The 26362-nt window shown below is 34.0% G+C and overlaps 1 protein-coding gene across 2 annotated transcripts in view; it reads right to left on the reverse strand.

Annotated features, from left to right (window-relative positions):
- STK17B (serine/threonine kinase 17b) overlaps positions 1-26362 on the reverse strand; it is a 30480-nt gene that overhangs the window by 2559 nt on the left and 1559 nt on the right. For both annotated transcript variants that reach the window (XM_003990988.5, XM_006935445.4), the window contains exons 2-7: positions 18377-18542; positions 11516-11728; positions 5929-6073; positions 4012-4138; positions 2314-2362; positions 948-1127 (exon numbers count right to left, since the gene is read on the reverse strand). In XM_003990988.5, the coding sequence (XP_003991037.1) occupies positions 948-1127; positions 2314-2362; positions 4012-4138; positions 5929-6073; positions 11516-11728; positions 18377-18498 (836 nt within the window). In that variant the 5' untranslated portion in view covers positions 18499-18542. The remainder of the gene's footprint in view (positions 1-947; positions 1128-2313; positions 2363-4011; positions 4139-5928; positions 6074-11515; positions 11729-18376; positions 18543-26362) is intronic.

Raw genomic sequence — 26362 nt, forward strand, 5'->3', positions numbered from 1 at the left:
ACATGTTTTCTTAGTCTTTATCTTCATCTTTTATGATCATTTTATGTTCATTTTTTTCTGATTATAAAGAAGTTAATTTACTCACTACAGAAATTTTTATGTTCGTTTTTTGATTTTAAAAACTTAATGGCTCATTTTAAAATTTTAGAACCTAAGGAAAAAACTATTTAAGAAAATAACCAGAAGCAAAAACTAATTTTACTACTATACTACTATTAAATAACCATTTATGTCCAAAACACGGCCAGTGAAAATTTGTGTGGATTTGCATTAAGCCAATAAAATAATTAGCAAACCCGTGAGTTCTTTTTCCTTAAACTGATAAGAAACTGAATCCTCCAGGAGATTAAGTAAAGGTCAGAGATAAAAGACCTGACAGCAACAAAACCAGGATCCAAGCCCAAGGCATTTTAAAGTAAATGGGGCTGCTCTGGGTAAAGAAATGGGAGGTCAACTTTTTCTTTTCCTGCTCTGAAGTTGCCAAGGAGTGAAGTAAGAGTCCTAAACCATGGTTTCAAATCCCCTTCTTTTGCAGGTGGTCAAAGAGCATTTCATTCTTAAACATTTGACAATCAGTAATTTACACTTCCCATATAACTATAATTACTTGACTACAGATTAGTCACAACAAAGTCTATCGCGGCCAGCCACGTGTATTGTAAACCTTCTATTTCTTTTAGGGAATTTCAGGGTTTAGTAGCAGGTGCGAGAGAAATAACCCAAATCTTCTCTTCACTCCAAAATTTCCTGCTGTATGTTTTGTATTTACCATGTTTGAAGTTATAGATTTGGTATTTAATGATCTCTTATACCACCTCTCTTCCCATTTTATCTGAAACTTGAGAGCATACTTCTAATAATTTTATACTGTTTTAGAATATATCTTTCTTAACAGACATAGGATTCATTCTGTAATTGTACTTAAACACATTAATGTTATAACTTACTCTGGATTTTTTACTAAAAGCCTCTGGATAAAGTCTGTGGCCAGCTGTGAAACCGATGAAAATGTTTCTTCTGAATAATCTACATTAACTTGAGAAATATTGAGGTATGTTTCTTGATTATCTTCTCCCACAAATGGAGATGTATGAGTTAACAACATATATGCTATTATGCCAATATTCCTGAAAAACAAAGAAGGGAGAAGAGGGGAATTTAAAACATATGTTAATCTGAAAACATTTATATAAAGTAAAATTGATACTTGGCAGATTCCTGTCCTCAGAACTTGTAAACTATAGACTTTAAACTGCTTTTCAAATTTCCTATATTATTAAAACTAACATAACTGTGTTATCGCAAAGTCTGCCTCACAGAAAAAGAATATAAGGGGAATATACATGTTACATAATTATAAATATAATGTATCAAATATATAGCATGATATCTATAGTCTGCCCTTCATTCAGACACCCTTATTGAGTACACAAAGCTGCTCAAAGGGCAGCATTTCCTAAATGGTACTCAAAGACATATTAATGATCTGTGCGACATAAACAGAAGTTCTGTGCAAACAGAGTCTGCAAGTTTAGCAAAGTACAAAATTGGATAGGTGGATTTTTTTTCATTGCAAGACTTTTCAAAGCCTTAAACACATCCACGAGAAGTCTGATGCTCAGGAGGCAGAAAAAGACAACACATACAGTGCATCTTTCCCACTTATTTAGCCGTAGGACCTTTTTTCCTTGGCAAGCCCATTACAGTTCCGTGGAACACAGGGAACAAGTCTAAACTCTTCCACTTGGACTATGGAGTCAGACCCCCACCATGTTCCCAGCTAAAGTTCTAGTATCAATTCCCGTTCTACTCCTTATGACATCTGATATTCAAAATATGATTTTGCTTGCCACAGAAACTCACAATGCCCTAGAAATATAATCTCCTAAAACTAAACTTTTGTATAAACCTGACTTCATTTTCTCCATACCAAATACCTTTCCAGTTCATCTAGACCTAGATTAGGTATCTCCCATCTGGTGCTTGTCTACTGTTTCCTCCATGCTCATCAAGTATTTTACCTTATTACAGAACATATCACACAGTACTGCAACTATTTTCGTTTTTTATTAGACCGAGTCTTCCTTCAGAAAAGGGATCTTCCTATTTATTTCTATACTTTTGGCTCAGAGCCAAAGTATTACTTAAAAAGAATGTACAGGTAAATGCCTTCTTGTGGCACAGTAATGATACTTCAAAAAAATCTTTTATACAAAGCCTTATTATTTACATTTCTTTGGAATCAAAGAAACCCAGAATATATATTCTACCAAACTTTTAATGAAAGCATTTAGGTAACTAACAAAATCTTACCACATATCTGTTGCTGTAGTAATAGGATCATAGTTCAGGATTTCTGGAGCTGAAAGCAAAGATAAAATTCAAATTCAATACTGACAAATTTAAAAACATGAAAATTATTTTACAATAATTATATATATTTAGTATATATATGTAAAATTATAATATATATTATATATAATTATAATAATAAAACTGCTTTAATTTTAAAGAATAATATCAAGTTGATAGAAATTTAGCATAGTATTAATTATCCTGTGATTGGACATTTAAACATATCTAATGTTGAGCAAATTATATATATACTCAGAAGGTTCAAAAGCACAAATAATATTCTTGGAATAACCAGTAGCTATGGAGGAATGTTTTTAATCATTAAATCAATCTCAGGAAAAACAATTATGAAGAAGTAAAATTTTAGACACTGGAATCTTTTTAAAAATTGTAGTTTGATTACTCTGTTAAGAATTAGTTTGTGTTATTTTATTATACTGATTTAAGTTTTTCTTTTCAGAGTAAAGAGAATCATATATATTTACAACAACATTATGAGTAAATTATGCATTCTGGAAGGGTTTTACATTTTCAAGTAGATTAAATATCCCTATTAGACTATCAAAAACCTAATTTCCTATGTAATTAACTTCCCATCATCTCCTTCCCTGCCAACTTTTTAAGTGCAAAATAAATTCTCTGTATCTTGTGATTATCATAAATTTCAAATTAGTAGAGGCCAAACTAGGATTTATGCTTGAATAATAACTTTGCTTCACAAAAATTATTTCCTAAAGCCTAACATTTTTATTAATAAAGACTTTGAGTCATATATTTGTCTGTCCATCACACAACGTACCACCCTATACATACTTCTGTGAGCTGTGTTATCTATAATTACAATCATTTATTCTAGGACACTATTGTCCCTATTTGCATTCAAAAGTTAGTAATTTGTTTTGTTTTCATTTGGGGAAAGTCAGCTGCCTTGCTGAGTCGCACCTGTTCGGGGTAGTTGTATCTTTTCAATACTTGCATGGGGGTATCAATATAAGCAACAACAAAAAAGTGCAAAAAGATGAATTTTATAAATTAAAATACTTTAAATTTATGTGCTGCTTCATATAACATCAATTTTTTTCACCTGCATGATTTTATTTGTTGATATAGTACAATATTCCCAGATTATCTAATCATAGGATCTTTTTTTGACATCCTTTTTCTTCAAAATCCTTTTACAATCCTTTTACAACCCTAGGCAAAACCTCACATTTTTAAGCAGCAGCAACAAAAAGCAAGTAGTCCTGCTAAAAATTCTTGCAAAACTGAAGATGATGTATATTTATAAACAGCTTCAGAGTTGGGACCAGGACAGAAGTAGAAATGACATTTATCCAACACCCAGGCTTCAAAGGTAAAAATGACTGGGCCATTTTTACCTGTGACTGCCTGGTTTCCTCTTTTTTCCATTTTCTCCTGTTCCCTAACTTCCCCTTCACCCATTTTTCTTTATGTAATAAACTGTTACACACAAACATTAACTTCTGAATTTACATGTCCAATGTCATGTGAATTGTTGTGAATGTCTCAATGGTCCTACATTCACTAAAGTTCATTTATTGTGTCATAACCAAATTTTCTAAAATATGGCTTTATAGAGATAACATTTAGTTGATAAACTTCAAAATGGTGTATAAAATGAAAGGAAGTTCTTACCTAAGTATTCTGGTGTTCCCATAATTTCCCGAAGTTCACATGCATTCCCTATTTTTCGAGACATTCCAAAATCTACAATTTTTATATCTCCAAGAGGGTATATGCTGCTTAATAATATATTCTGTGGCTAAATAAAGCACAATAAAAATTGGTAAGTAATATACAACAATAAAAGAATACTAGTCTCAGATGGGAAGTAAATTAAATGTTTAGCTATTACACATTTCATTAAGTCATTCACCAAACATCTACTGAACTACTAGTTAGCAAAAGCTTTATGCTCAACGATAAATAAAGGTAAAATTATACTCAAAGGATTCTTAGTCTGGATGAAAACAAAGTTAGATGAATATACAGATTGAGTGATTATGAGATAAACTGAATAATAAACACAAGATTACTTAATTCTGCCTATTATAAAGTCTAAGAAACTTTTGCTGTAGAGATAATATTTAAGCTGAACCTTACAGAATAAATAGGAGTATTCCGGTTAGAAAGGCACTCTAGGGAACAGCATGAAAGAAAGTATGAAGGAATAAAAAATGTATACTTTTCCAGAAACAGAAAATGGTTCAGTATGATGGTTCTGGGTCTATTAGCTTAGACAATAAGATATATTGATGCATGGAAGGTGTCACCCATTGCTTCCCAGAACCAAGAGACTTTGCTGAAGTCTATTACAAAATTCCTTGCCACAGTTATAACCCAAATAGTTGCCAAAGTGCTGTTCCCAAAGTCTGTGAGAAGAATTCTAAGTCTAACTTCAGGAAAACCCAATGCTTGCCTATTATTAAATCACAGAGACATTAAAGGAGAAGAGGTAAGGGTAATTAGATCTACTGTTGTCAACCACAGGCTTTAGGATATACAAAGCCAGGTTTATTTCCCATCCCCAACCTCAAGTGCTGTGTGGTGTTACGTAATACACTTGGTTTATCCTTAGCAGGAGAAAGACCCAACAGGAAGTTTGTGGGGCATGATCGTCCTGATATGTACCATATTGTTGTTTTTACAATATCTTATTGGTAGGGGACGTGGCAGGGCTGCTAGGTACTTAACACTACCCTCTTCCAGAGGGGGGCCCAACACAGACAAACATGTTTTTTCTTTTGAAAATGGGGTAAGAAAAAGAAAGAAAGTCTAGTTTGAGACAAATTTTGAGACAAAGTTTGTACAAGATACCCAAATGGTACCTAATTTGCAGTTGAAGAAAATAATTTGGAATTTAGGAGAGAAGTCTGGGCTATAGGAAAGAGAACTGGGAATCATCATTATGGTGAAAGTGGTAGTGAAGGGCAAAGGATCATGCAAAGGGAGACAATATAGAAAGAGAAGAATCCAGTGTTCAAAAAATAAGACACAGATTGATTGAGATTTTGAGTGGCTGTGGAGGAAAGATAAAGAGAAAGGATAATAACGTAAGAGTTCAAAATGGTATTTCAGGGCTTGAGTGAGGGGACTGAATCGTCTGGGGGGCAAAAATGGAGGGGCCAAAAGACTAAACATCTCAAGGGAAAAATGAATGAATATAATGGGAGCAAAGAAACAAGCACTAGAAGGAGGTTATCTTCAGAGATGGAGATTAGGCTAGAGTATTTTAGAGATGGGGCAGTTTTACAAGATGAGAAATCCAGGATGTAAGAGTGGGATGGTGTACAATGATTGAAGAATTAGAACAGGGAGGAATGATGGTTTTTAAGAGCCCAGTGATTAATTTGATCTGCTCGCACATGCAGTCCTCTCCTCTCTGCCAATACAAAATTAAGTCCATGTAGCACACATACACAAGTGCACCCAGTGCAGTACAGAGAGTCATAATCTGACTGTTGCTTCCTACCAAATCCAGCTTGCAATTATGCATCCCAAGAGCAGAAGGAAAAAAGATGCTGTATTACTTAAAATCATATGGTACATTACCTTTAAATCAAGATGTACAATGTTATTCTGATGTAGATAACATACTCCTTCAAGTATTTGCTTAATGAGTCTGATAATGTCATTTTCAGAAACCATTTCAGCCAGCTCAGGTAAACACAAGTTGAAAATTTCTCCACCTGCAGCACTGAAATAAAATTCAAATAGAAACTTGGAAAATCATTGACCTAAAAATGACAATTTTTAAATACTGTAAAACTGTTAAGTAAAAGCTATAGCTATCTAGTCTCTCTCTATAGATACATGCACTTTTGATTCTCATGACAACTATGGGGGTTATTATTCCCATTTGACTGATGAAGAAACAAGTACAAAGAGGTTAAGCTACTTGTACAAGGTAACATAGTAAACAGGAAACCAGAACCTGAGTCTGTATGATATGGGCAAAAATCTGCATTTTTAACCAGTATCTTGTACTGTAGCTTCCCAAATCTTTATTATTTTTAAAAGAATTGAAAATCTAAACAATGCTGACAAAAGCATAGAAAAAAGTCCCTTGGTTTGGAATCAAATGATATAAATTTAAATCCCAAATCTGCTATTTACCAGCAATATAACTTAGGATCAGTCATTTATTTGTCTTTCACCATCTGTAAAACAGAGTCATCACTGAGCTCAATAGATTTTTTTTTTTTTTAAGAGAGAGTGCAAACAGAGGAGAGGGACAGAAGGAGAGAGAGAGAGAGAGAGAATCCCAAGCAAGTTCCATGCCCAGTGTGGAGCCCAACACAGGGCTTGATCCCACTGACCCTGAGATCATGACCTCAGTTGAAATCGAGTCGGATGCTCAGCCGACTGAGTCACTCTGGCACCCACAGATTTTTTTTGAAGATTAAATCTAAAAAAATGCAAACCCTTCCCCCCCCCCAGATGGTTATTCAAAAATTTATAAGGTATATTTAAGAACATCTCAAGTAGGGTGACTGGGTGGCTCAGTCGGCTAAGTGTCTGACTTTGACTCGGGTCATGATCTCATGGTTCATGGGTTGGAGTTCCACGTCGGGCTCTGTGCTTCAGAGCCTGAAGCCTGCTTCAGATTCTGTGTCTCCCTCTCTCTCTGCTCCTCCCTGGCTCATGCTCTCTCTCACTTTCACTCTCAAAAATAAATAAACATAAAAAAATATTAAAAAAAAACCAATATCTCAAGTAAAGCATATTCTATGTGGTAAAACAGGACAGTGTCTAACATGTAGAAGGTGTTCAATAAAGGTTTGTTGAATGAATGAATGATGGAATAGGCAGTCATTCTTCAGAGCAGCTGAAACTGAAATTCAGAAGTCTCGCTGACTGACAAGAGGAAGAAGCATTTCATATGTATGAGCAGTCATAAGAAGGAAAAGAAAAGGAAAAGAAAAACCTTTGTTTCTGAAGGTACATATTCACAGACCAAAAAATAAAAATAACTTTAAAATATAGGAACGTGCCATAAAAGTAACCAGTTTACGTATAATTTCTATCTTCTATATCCTCTAAATTTAACACAATGCATAGGCATTACTTTTATAACCAGAAGTATCCTAAGGGTTTTTTGTTTGTTTCAGTAACAAAATCAAACAAATATTATGATTCTCAGCCAATCAGATTGTCTCTTCTTTTTAGGTTGGTAAGGTGACCAATGTCTTTTGTAGGATTGCCATTTTTCCCATAAAAGCAGGACACAGGTAGAGCTATGGGAAACGGAAAATTAGGAAGAGGAGCTAAGAGGAGGGAATGAACAGATAACACAAGAAGCAGATTACAGTAGTCAGCAGAAACTAGAATAAATGTAAGCAGTGAGTAGTAGACAAGCAGATGATTTGTTCAAACAAGCCACACAAGAGCAGTGACTAGAGAGGAAAAAATATCTCTACAGAGATAAAAGACACCTATATACCATTATCATTGCCCTGGAAGGCATATTCAGGTACACCTCCTTTTTCTCTATTAGAAGAGTTGTCCTCTGATGGGACATCAACCAACAAATTTAGAAATTTGGAGTGTTTGCCTTCATTCGCGTATGTATTTGTATATATGTTGTGTGTGATAATAGTACTTTAGTAGAAGTACACTGTCATGTAAACCTATGTGTTATACATCTTTCAAAAGGCTAAATAAATGTGGTAAGATGTCAACAATTGGTAAATCAAACTGAAAAGTATGAGTATTGATTATACTGTTCTTTCAACTTCTTTGAAGATTTTAAATTTTGTACCAAAAAAGTCAAGGAAGAAAAGTATGTAGGATGACTTGAGGAGGGGATCAGATTGGTAATTGTTATTAGAGTAAAAGATTTCACCGTTCTACTTTCACCACATAAAAAATTATGCCACCTTATGAAAATAACTAAGTCTCCCTGGCTACATTTTTACCTTTGAGATTATCTGATGTGACGATGCTACCCAAAAAGTAGTAAGAACTAAACCAAATTCTAGTAATAAATTTTAGTAGGTCTTAGTTGATCTAGTAATAAATTATTTCAGGCGTGCTGGGTGGCTCAGTCGGTTCAGCATCTGACTTCAGCTCAGGTCATGATCTCACAGTCCGTGAGTTCAAGCCCCACGTTGGGCTCTCTGTGGACAGCTCAGAGCCTGGAGCCTGCTTCAGATTCTGTGTCTCCCTCTCTCTCTGCCCCTCCCCTGATCACGCTCTGTCTCTCTCAAAAATAAGCATTAAAAATTTTTTTTAAATTATTTTAATCCATTTATACATTTAATGAGTGCTTGCTATACACTTCAGCCATAAGGTACAGTTGTGCCCTTATGGAATTCAGTTTACTTGGCAGGGTACCTGAATCAATTTTCAGAGTATGAACAAAATCCAACCATAAAATGTGTCAAAATTTTCTGATGTATTTTGTTGTTGCTATTTAGATAAAGCCCCCAAAGAAAATTTTATGAAAGTACTCAATGCTCCTATGTATTCATTCTCTAAAACTAGTATTCCATTACTATGTTTGAAAAACGTTAGCTCCTTTTCACATACTTCAAACGTGCAGTGTCATGCAAGTAGATAACTTTTTTTTTTTTCTCAAGTTAGTTAACATACAGTGTAGTCTTGACTTCAGGAGTAGAACCCAGTGATTCATTTCTTACATATGACACCCAGTGCTCATCCCCAAAAGTAACCTCCTTAATGCCCATCACCTATTTAACCCACCCCCCACCCCCCACCCCCATCAACCCTCAGTTTGTTCTCTGTAATTAAGAGTCTCTTATGGTTTGCCTCCCTCTCTTTTTTATATTTTTTCTTCCCTTCCCCTATGTTCACCTATCAAATTTCTCAAATTCCACATATGAATGAAATCATATGGTATTGGTCTTTCTCTGACTGACTTATTTTGCTTAGCAAAATACCCAAGTAGATAACTTTTTAAAGGTTAGATTAATCTAACAAAAATAATCACAAAATATATGAAAAATGAAATCAGACTGATAGTATCCTGGGCATTTCTGTGATTCTAATTTATTTTGAAGGTGCTATATTATACCTTAGTATGTTGTTTTATGGGAAATGTACATAGTATTAATTCTTTAATAAAAATTTTTTTTAATGTTTATTTGAGAGAGAGACAGAGAGCGTGAGCAGAGGAGGAACAGAGAGAGAGAGAGAGAGAGAGAGAGAGAGAGAGAGAGAAGCCAAAGCAGGCTCTAAGCTCTGAGCTGTTAGCACAGAGCCCAATGTGGGGCTCAAACCCATGAACCATGAGATCATGACCTGAGCTGAAGTCAGATGTTTAACTGACTGAGCCACCCAGGCACCCTCATAGTAGTCATTCTTTTTTTTTTTTTTTTTTAATTTTTTTGACATTTATTTATATTTGAGAGAGAGAGAGAGTGAGAGAGACAGAGTGTGAGCAGGGGAGGGGCAGAGAGAGAGGGAGACACAGAATCTGAAGCAGGCTCCAGGCTCTGAGCTGTCAGCACAGAGCCTGACGTGGGGCTCAAACCCATGAACCATGAGATCATGACCTGAGCCAAAGTCAGTCGCTCAACCAACAGAGCCACCCAGGTGCCCCCATAGTATTCATTCTTAAATGAACTACTTGCCAGTTTAACATTTTGCAAAATAAGCATTTTCATATTTATAAGTTGATTCTAGGTAATCAACTTTCCTGGTATAAAAACATACTTTTTACAAATATATAAACAAATTTCTTCATCCTTAAAATACCTGAATACTAAAATTAGGCTATATTACTTTTTGTTTTTTATTATTTTATTTTAGAGAGAGAGAGAGAGAAAGGCAGAGAAAGAGCATGAGTGGGAGACAGGGGCAGAGGAAGAGAGGGAGAGAGAGACAGAAGAGAGAGAGAGAAAATCTTACACAGGCTTCATACTCAGCAGAGAGCCCAATACGGGGATTGAGCCCATGACCCTGGGATCATGCATGACCTGAACCAAAATCAAGAGTTAGAAGCTTAATAGACTGAGCCACCCAGATGCCCCTAGGCTACATAATATACTTTTACATTCAAAAAGGCAATGATGCAGGTTAACCACTAAAAAGAATTACTGTATTTATAATGCATTTTTTTTCTGAAGTAAATACTTAATCTCTTTAGTTTATTATAAAACAGATTTCTTCTATAAAAAATTATCAGACCCTAAAAGCATATTAAACATAAATTTAGCTAACCTTTTCCAATTGTTGTAGATGTTCAAACACATTTTATATACATATAATAAATGTGTCAGACTGTCACTCATAAAGGTGCTATTTTAGAGTCACATGTGAATATACTAATTAACCGGCCAGTTGGCTTAACCATGATCTACCCCATGCTTAATGTGATGAATTGTTGACTATTTGGGTGTTTTCAGCTTTTCACTGAGTTGTGGGAAGAGATATATTTTATTTCTTATTGCTACAATTCCTAACAGTTTTTCACAAGTTACACAATACTAAGTAAATGTGTTTCTTCAACAATGTGACAAGCACACCTTCACCTTCATGCAAATTCACCCTTCTATTCTCCATGAGTTATTTCCTTGGATGTATTTTTCAAATAGATGGATAAATTATATAAATGATTTCAATTCTATTTATCCATCAGGTAGTTCTGCACAAAAACTCTTCGACTTTCTATGCTATTAGCAATGAAAGTATACTTGTTTACCACATTCCTTGAGCATTGTGATGTCATTTGGGGTTTTTTGTGTGTACTGTTTAATTAGTTTTTGTGTATATGTGAAAATATTCAAATATACACCATGTCTCTCTAATATTTTATCAACAGAAATCTTTACAAGTTTTTTTCCTAAATGTTTATTTTGAGAGAGAGAGAAAGCACATGTGTGTGTGCAAGTGGGGGAGGGGCAGAGAGACTCAGTAAGAGAGAATCCCAAGCAGGCTCCATTCTGTCAGTGCAGAGCCCAATGCAGGGTTTGATCTCATGAACTGTGAGATCATGACCTGGGCTGAAATTAAAAGTTGGACACCCAACAGACTGAGCCACCCAGGTGCCCCCAAATCTTTATATGTTCTTGTCATACTTTTATCATTCTTGTTCTTAACATTTCAAGCCACCTTTATCCCACCAATTAAAATAAGTACTACAAATTTATTTAAATTTATTAAAGCATATACTTACTACTCCAATATCAAAATGATTTCACTGGTATTTTCATAGACTTCATGAAGATTAATCACATGAGGGCAAGATTTTGCCAATTCAAGTATGGCAATCTCGTGTAGAATCTCTGCTCGACAATCCTGTCCTCTTCTTCTCTTTTTCAGAAACTTCGCAGCATATTCTTGGCCAGTAGATTTTGATATACACTGTCTAACCACAGCAAACTTTCCTCTGGGGGGAAAATGAGGACAGTCAATTTTAACTTTTCCAAAAAGAACAATATTAACATAACACACAGTTACAACTCCAATTTAGAATTAATCCTTTCAAACAACTATGCCATTAGTTGAGAACTATGTTCTCTTAACTGAATCAAATACTACATATACTTTTATGAAATTTATATTATTATCACAGAAAAATTAAAATGGCAAATGTAAAAACAGGATAAGACATAACTGTATTTGTTCATCACTGTTAATATAATACATTATCATTGTAGGGGAGATCTCATTTGCATTCCAACTCCATGCCATACTCTTGTTATAAATGTTTGTGTTTAAATATCATAACAATCCTATATAGCAATGAAATTGTTTTGCAGAGCCCAGAGAGTATATGTATCTTAGTCTATTTCCAAAGACTGTACCTTTAAAAGGGTACCACACTAACTCTCTAATCAAAACAGCTTCCTTCCAAAATAAAAAATTAAAATTAAAGCAAAAGTGGGTATTTGACATTTCATTGTATCAGTGTAATCGCTTTGCCTTTCAGCACCATGTTTAACAATCTTTGAAACTTTCTATCACTAATTTATTAGTTGTTTTCCAGTAAATCTCTTAATATTGGCCAGTAGTCTATGAAGCCTGTAACAGATAACAGAGGTATATGTATCCTACGGAGAGTATCCAGAGACACTTCATGATCAACTAAGAAAATTAATAGTTATCAATAGCTAAGTACAAATACACCCATTAAGTTCATGTTTATCATTTTAGGAATAAGTAGGTGTTTAGCTCTCTCCAACAGAAGTGCTCAGCATCTCAACCAAAATTTAAATTTACACTATACTAAGTGTATAGTTGCCCAAAATCTAATTTCCCAAAGATCGAGAGCTATTTTGAGTAAGACTATTTTATGAAACTAATAAAGGCAACTGACTGCCTACCCAGAAAAATGTACGCATGCCCTTAAACAGAAAGTTTTACATATAATTCCAGAGGGTTTTCAGACTTCAAAGCCCATCTATCGACCTTCTAAACCTGAGTCCACAGGATCCAAGATTAAGAACCTATATCCTAAGGCTCAAATTAACATATGAAGTATAAATACAGGGTCTTCAGAGAAGAACTTTTGTTCCCTAACTCTTCTTTCTCCAATTTGACTTCTAACACATGTCAGGTGCTTAGCAAGGAAAACCTGGTATTTGGGGTTGGGGAGGGGGGAACAAAATAAATTGCTTGATTGTTATTTTACTTGCTATTCTCAAGGGCCAGGATGACAAGGATTCCTACTCTTTATTTCCCACATTTCTTCAAAACTGGTGCCAGTGAAAAGGACAGGAAACCAAGCTGAAAAAGTATGCTACAATGCCAAAAGAAGTGACCAGGCTATAATTTGACTCTTCTACATTCATCAAAACATACAACTCAATAAATTTGCATGCACAAGCCTGATTCTTGGAAAGAACGTTTCATTTAAGATTTGGCATATATAATTTAAATTAAGGCACTTTCTCACCATATGCAAAAGCAATACAATTCAATGCATTTCAATGAGCATACAAAAAGGTCATCAGTCTTTGTCTTCAAACTACCCTTTATAGATTTTATACTGGATAAATCAAGTCAAACTAAGATTAAATGACTCACGAAACATCATATATGGAGTTGGAGTGCCGAGAATTAAACTATGGAATGTGAATTTTTAGCTTTCTCTTCTAATCACTACAAAACAATTCCCCCCTTTAAGATCATTTTTTAAGAAGTGCAACTCACTTCTGCCAATTCTCACTCACATTCAGAAGTGAAAGTGTGTCTAAAACAGAAAGGAAATTTTGAGTTTTATACAGAAATTCACCTTGTAAAACTAAGTAAACAGAAACTAGTTAGCCAAGAAAATTGTCCATCTGAAAAAAAAAAAAGTTTATACTACCAACTGTGACAATTAAGTTCGGCTGCAATTTTGTAATTACATCTATAAGCCAGAATTTTCTCAGGAACAAAGAGCAAAATTAACTGGTAACACTTTTTAACCTCATTGTTTCATGTATTCTTATGAGGCTTTTTTAAACAATCCAGTACAAGAGTGACCAAATGATGCTGGTACTTATTTATTTACCTGTCAGTGCTTACCACTGGGTAAAAGTCCCATGTAGGCAGAGACCCTGTCTGTTCTAATTACTACAGTTGTTATAAACTGTACACCTTGCTAATGCATAACAGCAACTGAAGTATCTGTTGAATGAATGCAAGAGCTATGCACCTACTAGAATACCATACACTGTGCTATTTTAGTTTATATCCTGTACTTAAAGCATTTATATTTTTAAAAGTTATTTGAAATTCCAATAACATTTTACATATATATAAATGTATATGCTGTTAAATAAGGTAAATATCCTTACCAAAATTATCAGATGACTTAGGAAGGAAAGAATATTTATTTCCTATTCTAAAATGTTAGTTGCAGTTTAGAAGTAACAAAAATAATCTTTTATCATAATTTTCCTGTATCAAACTTAACAGAAATATTTAAGAAAATTAAATACCCTTAACAACAATACTTAATTCATAACCTAAAAAGGCAAAGCTGACTAGATTTACCAGCAGTGAAAAGTGCTAGTAGTTACCCTTTTGCATTCTAGAATAGAGGATAAAATGTGAAAGGAGGGGGGGAGGGTGAGCCACAAAGGAAGCTGACGTTTATTTCTGCATCTGCCTCACCCTTCTAACCACAAGAAGTCCTAAGAAACCTTGCCTCAGTTGGGGGAGGGGTGGAAAAAAACATACCCAACATGTTAAAAAACAGGAACAATGCAAAGTTTTTTGAGAATAGTCTAAAATGAACTGTTAACTTTTACATATTTTCTTTTAGTCTGCTAAAGGAAAGTAAATTCTTCAGCACTAACATCTTAAAATTAAATTTTAAAAAGTTGATTTAGAAAGATCAACTTGATTTAAAAGACTTTTGTAGTTCACACCACATGCTAGAATTATGTTTACATAGTTCAAAATGTAAAGCCTCAAGAAAAACAGTATTTTGATCTTAATTTTCATTGTGCATTAGTATAGGATATTAAAGTTAGTAGCAATAGTGGAAGAACTTAAAGCAAGACTTGCTTTAAGTTATTGACAGATGAAAGATCATGATTTCCAACTGATCAAGTTTTACTAATTAGAAATACCAAGGGGCACCTGGATGGCTCAGTTGGTTAAACCTCCCACTTCGGCTCAGGTCATGATCTCATAGTTCCTGGGTTCGAGCTCCAAGTCAGGCTCTGTGCTGATAGCGCAGAGTTTGGAGCCTGCTTCAGTTTCTGTGTCTTCCTCTCTTTCTTTGCCCCTCCCTGCTCTCTCTCCCAAAAATAAAATGAACATATTTTTTTAATAAAAAAAAAGAAATATCAAAATTTACCATCTGACTCATTAGCCCATATCAATTCAAAGAAAAATGTTAGGTCTCTTTCATAAAGATATTAGAAGATGGGATATTAGCAATCTGAGTTTGTTTTAATCAGAGTCTATTATGAGTTTTTGTTCTAGAATGTTAAAAAATACACCTGATTCAAGTTCATGCTTGTTATTTATGATAGTACCTCATTTATAAAACAATGTAATTATTAATACTGTCCTCCCCAAAGTTTAGGTTCTACAAATCTCTCAAAGGAAAAAGTATTTTATAGACTTTCTACCCCCCATAATATCCCTTATTTTGCAAAGTTAACTTAATAAATATATGTACAGTTACTGATCAAAATATAACTTAGAAAAATGGAAAAGATCCCCTTTATTGTGTTTACTGTTCAAAGCTTTTTATATTCAGTTACCTGCTCAAAGCAGTTGCCAAACATCTTTGCAATAGAAGGAAACTTGGAGACATCTAGTCCACCCTCTCAACGAAAAGGAAATCACACAACTAAGTAGATCACACAACTTTAGATCCACAGTAAAGACAGGTCAACTGACTTCCAATTTAATGTGTTTTTTACTAATATACTACATGATGCTATATGACATATATTTGACATGGTTGTTGAAAAAAAAAGAAGACTCCCAATGGAATCTTAAGCTACCTCAATAAACCTTTACAGCATTCTAGATGTTAAGATATTGACCAAACTGTGTACACTCTAGGCCTCCTCATTTTAAGACTGACAATGAAAAATACAAGGAGTGCAGAAGAAGGTAACTGGATCAAGGAAGGCTGTCTGGAAATTAGGTCATAATATGAGCATTTAAGGAAACTGGCAGTGTTTGGCCATATTCAAATTTCTGAAGAATTTTTACAAGGACATTACATGCAGCTACAAAAGATGAACCACATCTATTGGGTAGATGTTAGTAGAGTAGAAAACAGAACCTTCTGTGCCTAAGAGGCACCCACAAAATGGAACAGATACATTCTGAGGTAATGAGTTCCCCATCACGGCAGCATTCAAATTAAGGCTGGATAAACAGCTTGTCAGGAAAAGTATAGGAAAGATTGCTGCGTAAATTGTATTAGACCACCACTGACCACCAAAGTCCTTCCAGTGCAAAGATTCTATCACTATTTGATGTGAGATACAGGCAACTAAAAGTAAAACTTACTCCTTCCTGTTATAATGCAAACAGAAATAATTACAGATTTAGAACTAAACAATTTCCTAGAAACATTCTTTTTTTAAGAAAAATTTTTTAATGTTTATGAGAGAGAGAGAGAGAGAGAGAGAGAGAGAGAGAGAGAACATGAGTGGGGAAGGGGCAGAGAGAGAGGGAGACACAGAATCCGAAGCAGGCTCCAGGTTCTGAGCTGTCAGCACAGAGCCTGACATGGGCTCAAACTCACAAACCACAAGATCCTGACCTGAGCTGAAGTCAGACACTCAACTGATTCAGCCACCCAGGTGCCCCTTCCAGGAAACATCCTGAAAGGTTTTTAAAACTGTATCTTTCAATACACCATTAAAACACCCAGATACTTTGTACATAAAATTAAATAAATAAATATGCCAGGAATTATGAAAATGCTTTCATATTTAGTCCTTAGTCTAATGAAGTAGATATTATCATCCTTATTTTGCAAAAGAAAGACTGCATCCAACAACTGATAAGGCTAGGACTTGTTACCCTTCCTGTAAAAGATCACCAAGAACAGAATTACTTTTCATGGTCCAGTCAACTGTTGTTTTCACACTGAGATTTTCAAAGATAAAAATCAATCATACTATCTTACTATAGATCTATCAACACAAACACAGACTTAGCAAACCATTTTAATTTAAGATAAGCAAAACATTTACCTCCAGAACTAAAATCAAACCGAAGATAGAAACTGATCACCATCTTTCAACTCTGCTAAATGTCTTTAAAGTTCAAAGATGCTGAACACATAACATAAATATCTTAGTCTATTTTTACAACTTCCATATATATTAAAATGGTAGTACTAAATTGCAGAATCCCAGGTTGCCCCTTGGCCTTAAGGAATTTACACTCTCATCAGGCCAAAACAGATAAGTGTTAGTGTTAAGTACAGGGTTTTACTTATAGAACATGCATTGTTTGTCATACAGAATTATACCATCAAATATGTGTTAATTCTTTTTGTTTAATTTAGGAAAAAAGAGGAGGAGACCCTCCTTATTTGTTTTGTAGCCCAGCACAATATCATAGGAATTTTAAAAAATTTTAACAAAAATTAGTAAGATCCTACTACTTCACAAATATTAACTAATTTAATCCTCATAACAACCATAGAAGATAGATACAATTATCTTCATCCCCACTTCTCAGATGAGGAAACTATAGCACTAAGAGGTACAGAAATTTAATTGAGGTCACACGGTTTGGAAATGGCGGAGCCCGGATTTGGACTTGACAGTCCACTATGCTAAGCTATCTGTTGCCATGCACAGCCTCAAATTAAGAATCCTGACCTCCTATCAGGGGCTCTTAAGCTAGGTGGGATGTATCATACAAGCTCACTAACTCTCTACAGATTTGATTTCCAAGTCAGTTAAAACTAGATCCTATAGGGGCGCCTGGGTGGCGCAGTCGGTTAAGCATCCGACTTCAGCCAGGTCACGATCTCGCGGTCCGGGAGTTCGAGCCCCGCGTCGGGCTCTGCGCTGATGGCTCAGAGCCTGGAGCCTGTTTCCGATTCTGTGTCTCCCTCTCTGTCTGCCCCTCCCCTGTTCATACTCTGTCTCTCTCTGTCCCAAAAATAAAATAAACGTTGAAAAAAAAATTAAAAAAAAAAAAAAAAAAAAAAAAAAAAAAAAAAAAAAAAAAAAACTAGATCCTATATAATAATAGAAGAGATGATGACTTTTTAGAATTCCAATCATTTTTTAAAATGATCAAGTGAATTTTATAAAACTACAGACCCAGAAAATTCAATATGTGAATTTATTTTTTTTTTTAATTTTTTTTTAACGTTTATTTATTTTTGAGACAGAGACAGAGCATGAATGAGGGAGGGTCAGAGAGAGGGAGACACAGAATCTGAAACAGGCTCCAGGCTCTGAGCTGTCAGCACAGAGCCCAACGCGGGGCTCGAACTCACGGACCACGAGATCATGACCTGAGCCGAAGTCGGCCGCTTAACCGACTGAGCCACCCAGGTGCTCCTCAATATGTGAATTTAAACAGCATACATATCACACAATTTCCTTACCTTCCCAGCTCTTTAGATGTAAGTGTATAAAAATTATTAAAGTTTTCCATTCTCATTGGAGTTTGAGGAGTTGTAGTTAACAACCCTGAAATACTGCGACAATCAAATCTTCTCCTCGACATGTTAGATGACTCCCAGATATGCTTCTTTAGTCACTTATTTTTACCTATTTAAAAAAGAGAATATATAGGATATAACTTAAATGCAATTAAAAAAAAGATGTTATCTCAGATAGACAGGATGTACATTATGTTTTATAGCTCTAAATACAGCTGTAAGACACAACCTTTCCCTCCCCCAAAAAAAGAAAAGAAAGATTTTTAAACAGCACATTCTACCCAGAAGGAAGAAAAACAAAAAGCACACACACAAACTGGTATCATCTCTATGGTACTTGAACTAAGTTACTGACTTTATTTCATAATAAAACTACTATAAAAATCCTCAAACCTCTCAGATTCTTAGAAAATAGTTATAATAAAATTTTAATATAAGCAACCATTCAATTTAATTTTTAAACTGTCATTCTTTGAAGTTATACCTTCACAAAACAAGATTTTAACACAGCAGGGTAATGACTACTCATTTTAAATATAACTTCTCATGGCCAAACAATTTTGGTGGTGAATTCACATTTTGTGAGTTTTGTTACTGACATCTGAATGACTACAAGAAACAGAACTTATTTCACAGACTACCTACATGTCAATATTAAATTCAAACTTTCATAGGTCTTAAGAGTTTTTTCTTTTGGTAGAACTGAGCTCTATAATTTTGTTAGATGAGTGACCATATATAAAACCTTATTCTACAGTTCTGTATCTTGAACCCATATTTATCTTCAACTTTGTGACATTTACATATATTCAGTTTTAACAAAACTACCATTTCACATTAATTGAATTCATATAATCGCAGACTATATATTTTACAATAGTTAGGACCTCCTCTTATGTTTACCAAAAAAAGATCCAGTATTATTCTTCTAGCACCCTCTTTCAATAACACCGTAGGGTTTTTGTTCTTTCTCTGCCACATTTTTCCTCTGTTTATTTCCTACTTGACATGTACTGTTGTTTATCTTCCTAAATTCAAATGCCAACTATATTCAATTTAAAAAGCAGTGTGATAAGAGTTCAATGTTTTCAGTTTCCATATTTTCGTGGTTTTATTCTTAAGTCAGTAATTTTTTCTTTCTCTAAATGTGTTGGTCTTTGGAGAAACAAAGACCTAACTAGTTTGGGTGTACATCTCTAGTGGTCTAAGGGTAGCAGCGTAGCATTCTGAAAATAACATTTGGACTGAATCACATCTGAGTCTGAATCCAACTTAACCATCATACCACCTATGAGATCTTAACTAAATTATTTAACTTCACCACTGTTATGAGCCAATTGTGTCCCTCCCCTCAAAATTAACATGCCGAAGTCCTAGCCCCCAGCACCTCAGAAGGTGAATGTATTTGGAGTTAGGGCCTTTAAAGAGGTAATTGAGTTAAAAATGAGGTCATTAAGGGGGCCCAAATCCAAAAGGATCAGTGTCCTTATAAAAAGAGATTAGGTCACAGAAACAGAGGGAAAACCATGTGAGGACACAGGGAAAAAAAGGACATCTACAAGCCACAGAGAAAGATCTAAGAAGAAGCCAATACTGTCAACACTGTGATCTCAAATTTCTACTCTCCAAAATTATGGGAGAATAAATTTATTGTTTAAGTCACCCAATCTGCAGTACTTTGTCATGGCAGTGTGGGAAACAAATATAGCTACTTATAAAATATATATATATATTTCCAAATGTATAAGAAGGGATACAAATATAACACTTTTTCAATCTTATTGCTTTGCCATATTTCGTTTAAATTAAAAATAAATATAAATATAAAATATTTATATTTTATAATAATATAATAATATTATATAAATATAATATAATAATATTATATAAATATAAAATATAAATATAATAAAAATAAGTAACATCACTGACACAGTTGAAGTTGGTCCCTTCTTTACATGCCCAGTTTACATTCCCACTATCACTAGGTGGGAGACCTTATCATTTTCTTGCCAACATTTGTCCCATTCAGGCCTTTAAATTTGGCTATTGTAGTGTGATGAAAGGAAATGAAATCTTGTGATTTACTTTGCATTTCTCTGATTACCAGTGAAGAAAGCTTGAATTCTGTTTCTTCTAAAGCATGGATTATAATAGAACTCTCAGAAGAACTCACAGAACTCTAAAGATTAAAATTAAAATATGATGAATTCATGATGAAGGATGCTGGTATAGTGCTTGTCATGAGAGTACATCATGATTGCTCAGTAAGTAAATATTGTTAATATTCTACCTAAAGATACTCTCTACACAGTCTCTGGGTACTGTTGAGTAGTTTGTACTGTTTTCATATATAAATCTCTCACCCCAAGTTAGCTTACACTCAACTCTTAAAATTCTGTTTTATTTATTTTTTATTTTTTTTTACTGTGTTTTGATAAACTATTTATGTACTTTCTTAGTTCTGATAGCACTCAGTTACATTGGCCATATATTCCTCTCAGAAAAATCAATATGGTTACCAATTTCTATGCTCAATCTATTTTTTTTTTCAGGTCATCTTTGGCCTTTTACAATTTTTTTCTAAATCTCAAAGTCTATGAATATGCCTGCTTATGATCATATTTATACTATACATACATATACACATAAAGAAGGGATATAACTGTATCATGTATACAAACTGGGCTAAATTCCCAACAGTGTCCATCAATCCCTTGGGAAATACAAGAATAAGAACATGTCAAATTCAATCACAGAGACAGAGTACAGGCTCTTGACTCTGATGTTCACCTCAGGGAGACTGTAGAATCTAAGATGTTTATCTCATGCTATATCAGCTACAAAGTGATGTATTCATAAGAACTCTCTAACAGAACTAATTTTATGAGTAAGTATTTTTTGCTCTCAAGTTTCCTGAGTCAATATGGGTCTTAGATGTAATCAAAGACTTATGCTCAATGAAATATAATTTATAATAATGAAAAAAAAAACTTATTGAATGAATGAATTCCAAAGTCCAAAAATGTTTAAATATACCTAAAAATAAGATATATATACTCAAAAACCATGCTTCCAAAGAATATTCTTAACTCATATAAGCTTAAGTGCAAAAAGGAAGACACAAAAAGCATATACATGATAATTTTGTGGCAAAAATAAAAAAGCAAAGAGAAGATTGGAAAATTAGGGCAAAATGTTAATAGTGGCTATCTTTGGGTGGTGGGATCATGACAGTATTTATACTTTCCTGCTTTTAAAGTATCTACACTAAGCAGGTACTACTTTAATAATAGGCAAAAATTAGTAAATGCCTTTGGAAATGCCTTAGAGAAAAAATATTGCTGTGAATATACATGATGAGACCCTAAATGCAGCAACTTACCCACTTGCAACAGAAAAATCTATCTCTTCACACATTAAGGGTTTACTTGGTTGTAGGTTCAAGAGACATTATTGCTCAAAATTTTTAAGGCCTCAGCATTTTCTCTGCATTTATACAGAGCAGATGGTGTTCACTATCCAAATAATATTTCAGCTTTTATGCAGAGACCATATAAGCATTCAAGGTAAGCACTAAATAAGAATTAATGCCTTGTTTAATACTGGACAGAAAAGACAATTTAACAAATTCTAAATTAATGTCATAGATACAATTCTATATAATGAACAACAATTTGTAACCTTAAAACATACACCTTAATTATGAGTATCACTTGTGAAAATCTAGACTTATCCTGGGTCCCCTGCCCAACAACTCCAAAATGTGATATCCAAATATACAGATAAATATTAAGTTTTGTTATATCTATTATTTAGTTATGTTAGAAGAGAAAAGAGATGACCTTTTTAAAAAAGGATTGATACGGGTTATAATAATATAACTAGGGCCTTATTAATTGAGCTACTTAATAATATTTCCTAATACTGGACACTGTCTTATGTTTAATTTTTTTACCCTAGCAACTTTTCCTTCCCTCACATTCATAATGCTGAATGTACCCACAGGCATTTTTATGACTATAAATGTAGCTGAAAACAGCACTGGGCAATCAGCAATTCTTTTGAATACATGTTAATACAAAAATCTTTTTTTGAATTGTGATACATTTCAGACTAGCTCTGAACACAGCTACGTCTCAGAAAAAAAAGCGAGCACATTTCTGAAGACAGAACCTGACATTTACCTACTTATTGTTAATATACTACAGACTGCTTAAGGCATACATATAGCATCCTGCATTTTCCTTCTATTTACTGCACTTGAACCAGTTGCCACAGCCTAGATATTTTTCCATTTCTTCTCCTTTGGCCAATTTTACATATAATGGACCATGTATGTTACCCTTGTCTAAACCTCCCACAAACATCTGGTTGCCCATCATGTAAGATTTAATCCTTGGGTACATGAAGGTTATCAGTCAGCTCTGTCTCTGTGCCTTCCCACCAATTTCTCTTTAACTCCAACAACAACCCCAGACCTTTCCTTATTTTCTACCACAATTCACATAACTGATTCTACATTGCCAATATGTCCCAATCTATTTGAAATTCATTTCATAACACTATATTAGGCTATACTAATTAAAAAAATCTTAAGGGACTTAGTAGGTAACTGTGAGTGTGTATGTGTTCAGGGACACAGTCAAGCACTAGAAACAGTAAGAGGGTAATAGAGGCAAGATAAAATTAAGCTTCCAATTATACAGTACCTGAAACTTATTTTCAAATATTTTTCTTTCATTAAGTCCCATCACAATAATTACAAAAAGAATTCAGATATGGATTAGTGAAGGAAGTAACAGAGGAAATGTTAGGTTTGGTCTGGGCCTTAACTTACTTGAAAGGAGAAAGCAATGTGATGTGATCAGAAGTAAAACAACCTATAAATAGCTCTATTTTTAAAAATATTCATCACAATATTCATTTCAAAGTTATCAATAAAAATACTTTATAAGAATAGAATATTTAATATACAATAAATGAAAACATCTACAGGATTAAATTGTCTGCTTTTATCCCTTCATTAGCTACCCAGTACCGATAAGCTAAAGCCCTTCCCGCATGGCAGAGAAAAGCCTTTTGAGGCCAGGTACACACCAGTTTCATTTCCTGCCACACTTTTTTTTTTTTGCCTCCACATCTCTGAAACATTCTTTCTACTTCTCCTTAAAAGGCTAAGTCTTCTCACACATGCTTCATATCTCAACACAAAATGTCACCTCCCCCAGGAAGCTTTGCCTAAAACCCACAGGTTGGTCTAAATGCCTGAACTTTATACTTCAAAGAGGAGAACTAGGAGGACCCCGGACAGACCTCTTTACCTCAACAAGTAACATGTTAGGCTGCAGTTCTCTTTAGTGTCTAAAGGGCAGCAACATTTACTTGTGAGTCTAAACTCCCATCATGGTGTCTGGCACCAGATAGTAATTTTTTTAATGTTTGATGAACTGAATTATAGGAATTATGAAATACAGCAACAAGAATTTTTAGGTGCATCTCGGATCTTCAAGGGTTTAGCAGAACTTGAGATCCATCTTGAAATTAATAGTATTGGAGCTTCAAGCCGCTTAGTCTCTGCTTAATCAATACTTGGCTAAATAAAATAAGAAATATTCTAAACTGCTATTAGAGAATTTAAATTCTAAACAGCATAGCCATAAAGCTTAGAAAAATGGAGAAAATTATTTTTTCATATACTGTAATGTAATACCAACAATTTATTTTGTATTTACCTGTCTTTTCAGACTAAGTGGCCACATTTTTTTATGTGAATACCTATTTCAGCTAAGAATATCAATATTTTAAAAGCTACCTCATTCAGTAAATTCAGAAATTTGTCCTGGTAAGGACTGACCAATCTACATCATTGTGAAGAAAATTCAAAAGGCAACTGGTAACAATGCAAGGCACAAGATTACGGGGAAACAACTCCTTTCTATGTCAGCATTTAATAGCTACCAGTTTTTCCTAGGACACAGAGGAACTAGAGAGTTATTTATGTAGCGTCCATCAAAATAAAGTAAGAACTTTCTGCTAGGATGGCAGAAGACTCCATTTTTAAGCCACTGATTAGAAGTAAAGGGACAGGGATGAAGAGGATTTTTAATTTCAAGGAAGAGACTATATTCCTTTTACTAACTATATTCTAATAATAGGTTTTGTTGTTTTGTTTGTTTTTCAAGATTGAATAGGAAGTGTAAGTCAGGAATTTAATCCTTTGGAAATCACAAAAGGAAGCCAGCTAACTGACTCTAGCCCAACCAGTCTAAGCACATACTACCCAAGGGCTGAAGTTCCAGGTAACGACCCCATGCCTGACTGTGTGCCATGACAGTAAAGCCCGGGGCTGTCTCTTCTACCTTCAGAAGGAAAAATTAAACCCTATAATGTGAACAGGACAGGAAGATGCTGTGAACAGAAACACAGTGGACCAACAAACACATAGGGCTTGTCATTCATCAAATGGAAAATTAAGTTTCTATTGTAAAATAAAGTACTGTGTTTACACACCGTTCCACTGAAGTACCGTTTGTTCAGTAATCATTACAATACAAAATGGAATATGATCCTTTAAGGATTAAAGATGAAACTACCATCTCACTGTTAATATCAAAATTTTAAATGCTTAAAGTAGAACTATGCCCTCTTTTGGTGGAGAAATTGAAAAGGGTCAGGGATGCACCAAAATACACTGCAAATATTGAAAGAAATTGATTAGCTTAGATGTTTAAAGTAGCATTCAAGTTCAGGGTTAAATGTTATTGGAAAAAAGGGGGAAATAAAAGATATTTTTTAAAATTTAACAAAATATGTCTTGAAAATTACATCACAACATATTTAGACAAAAATATGTTTGTAATTTTATTTTTTTGTAACTTAATTTATAAGTACATCTGTTAATTGAAATATTCAAAGAAATATCCTTTAATATTAGTCTATCAGAGAATATAAGCTACTTAAAAATAAAATCCTTGAATTTTGTCATCACTATTACGGAAAACTATAGCAACTAAAACATTAAAGTTGTTCCAAGTGGAAAGGAAGTATATAAATGACTGTTAATGCTACTGATACAATCAATAGCCACAGAATGCAAAAGAATTCTTAAAAAACACAAGAATCAATCAAAATCTTTTAAAAGCAGTCAATCTAGCAGCACTATTCTTAGCTGCCAATTTTATATACAGGAAATATGCACTACAATATAATATGCATGCAATTTTGAGACAATTTTAGGATTTAGTGAAAGTGTCAGCAATTGATTTCCTTGATTCATGGGTTTTTAATTGGGTCTCTTGAGGACAACAGGCAATTTTTGATAAGGATATTCTCTCATAATTATCAAACAGTTTCAAAACAAAGCTTTTAAATGTTTACTTAACACAAGTAAAGCACTGCCAAATGCAAGCTTAAAAATAAAATTGTTTGATTAGAAACATGCCATAAAATGCCTTTATCTTTTTCAGAATTGTTATTAATGTGCTGACATAGTGACTAATTAGTCAAGGCTTGACTTTCCTAAAAACTGATTCTATCTTAACCAAATTGTAATTCACTATTCAGAGTCCAAAAGCAACTGCCTACAACCATTCTGTCCACACACAAAAAAGAAAGACTTTCAAATGACTACACAAGTTTGACTTTCAAAACTTAAATATATTGCCATGTAAATATATTTCACTTCAATTTTTGATTCATAATTTAGAAAATGACCTAAAATGCATGTTATGCATCTCAAAAATAAAGCAGATACTAATTCTGCTTATTAAAATATTAGAAAAATTTTTAAAAAATGAAACATCTCACAGAAGGATAAAGAGGGAAGAAGAGAGGTCTTAAATTAGAGCACTGCTTCTATGGACAACTTTTTCAAAAATACAAAGTTCTATGGGTAAATGGCTTAATACTTATAAAACAAACACTTTA

The sequence above is a fragment of the Felis catus genome, chromosome C1 (genome assembly GCF_018350175.1).
Source record: "Felis catus isolate Fca126 chromosome C1, F.catus_Fca126_mat1.0, whole genome shotgun sequence".
NCBI lineage: Eukaryota > Metazoa > Chordata > Mammalia > Carnivora > Felidae > Felis > Felis catus.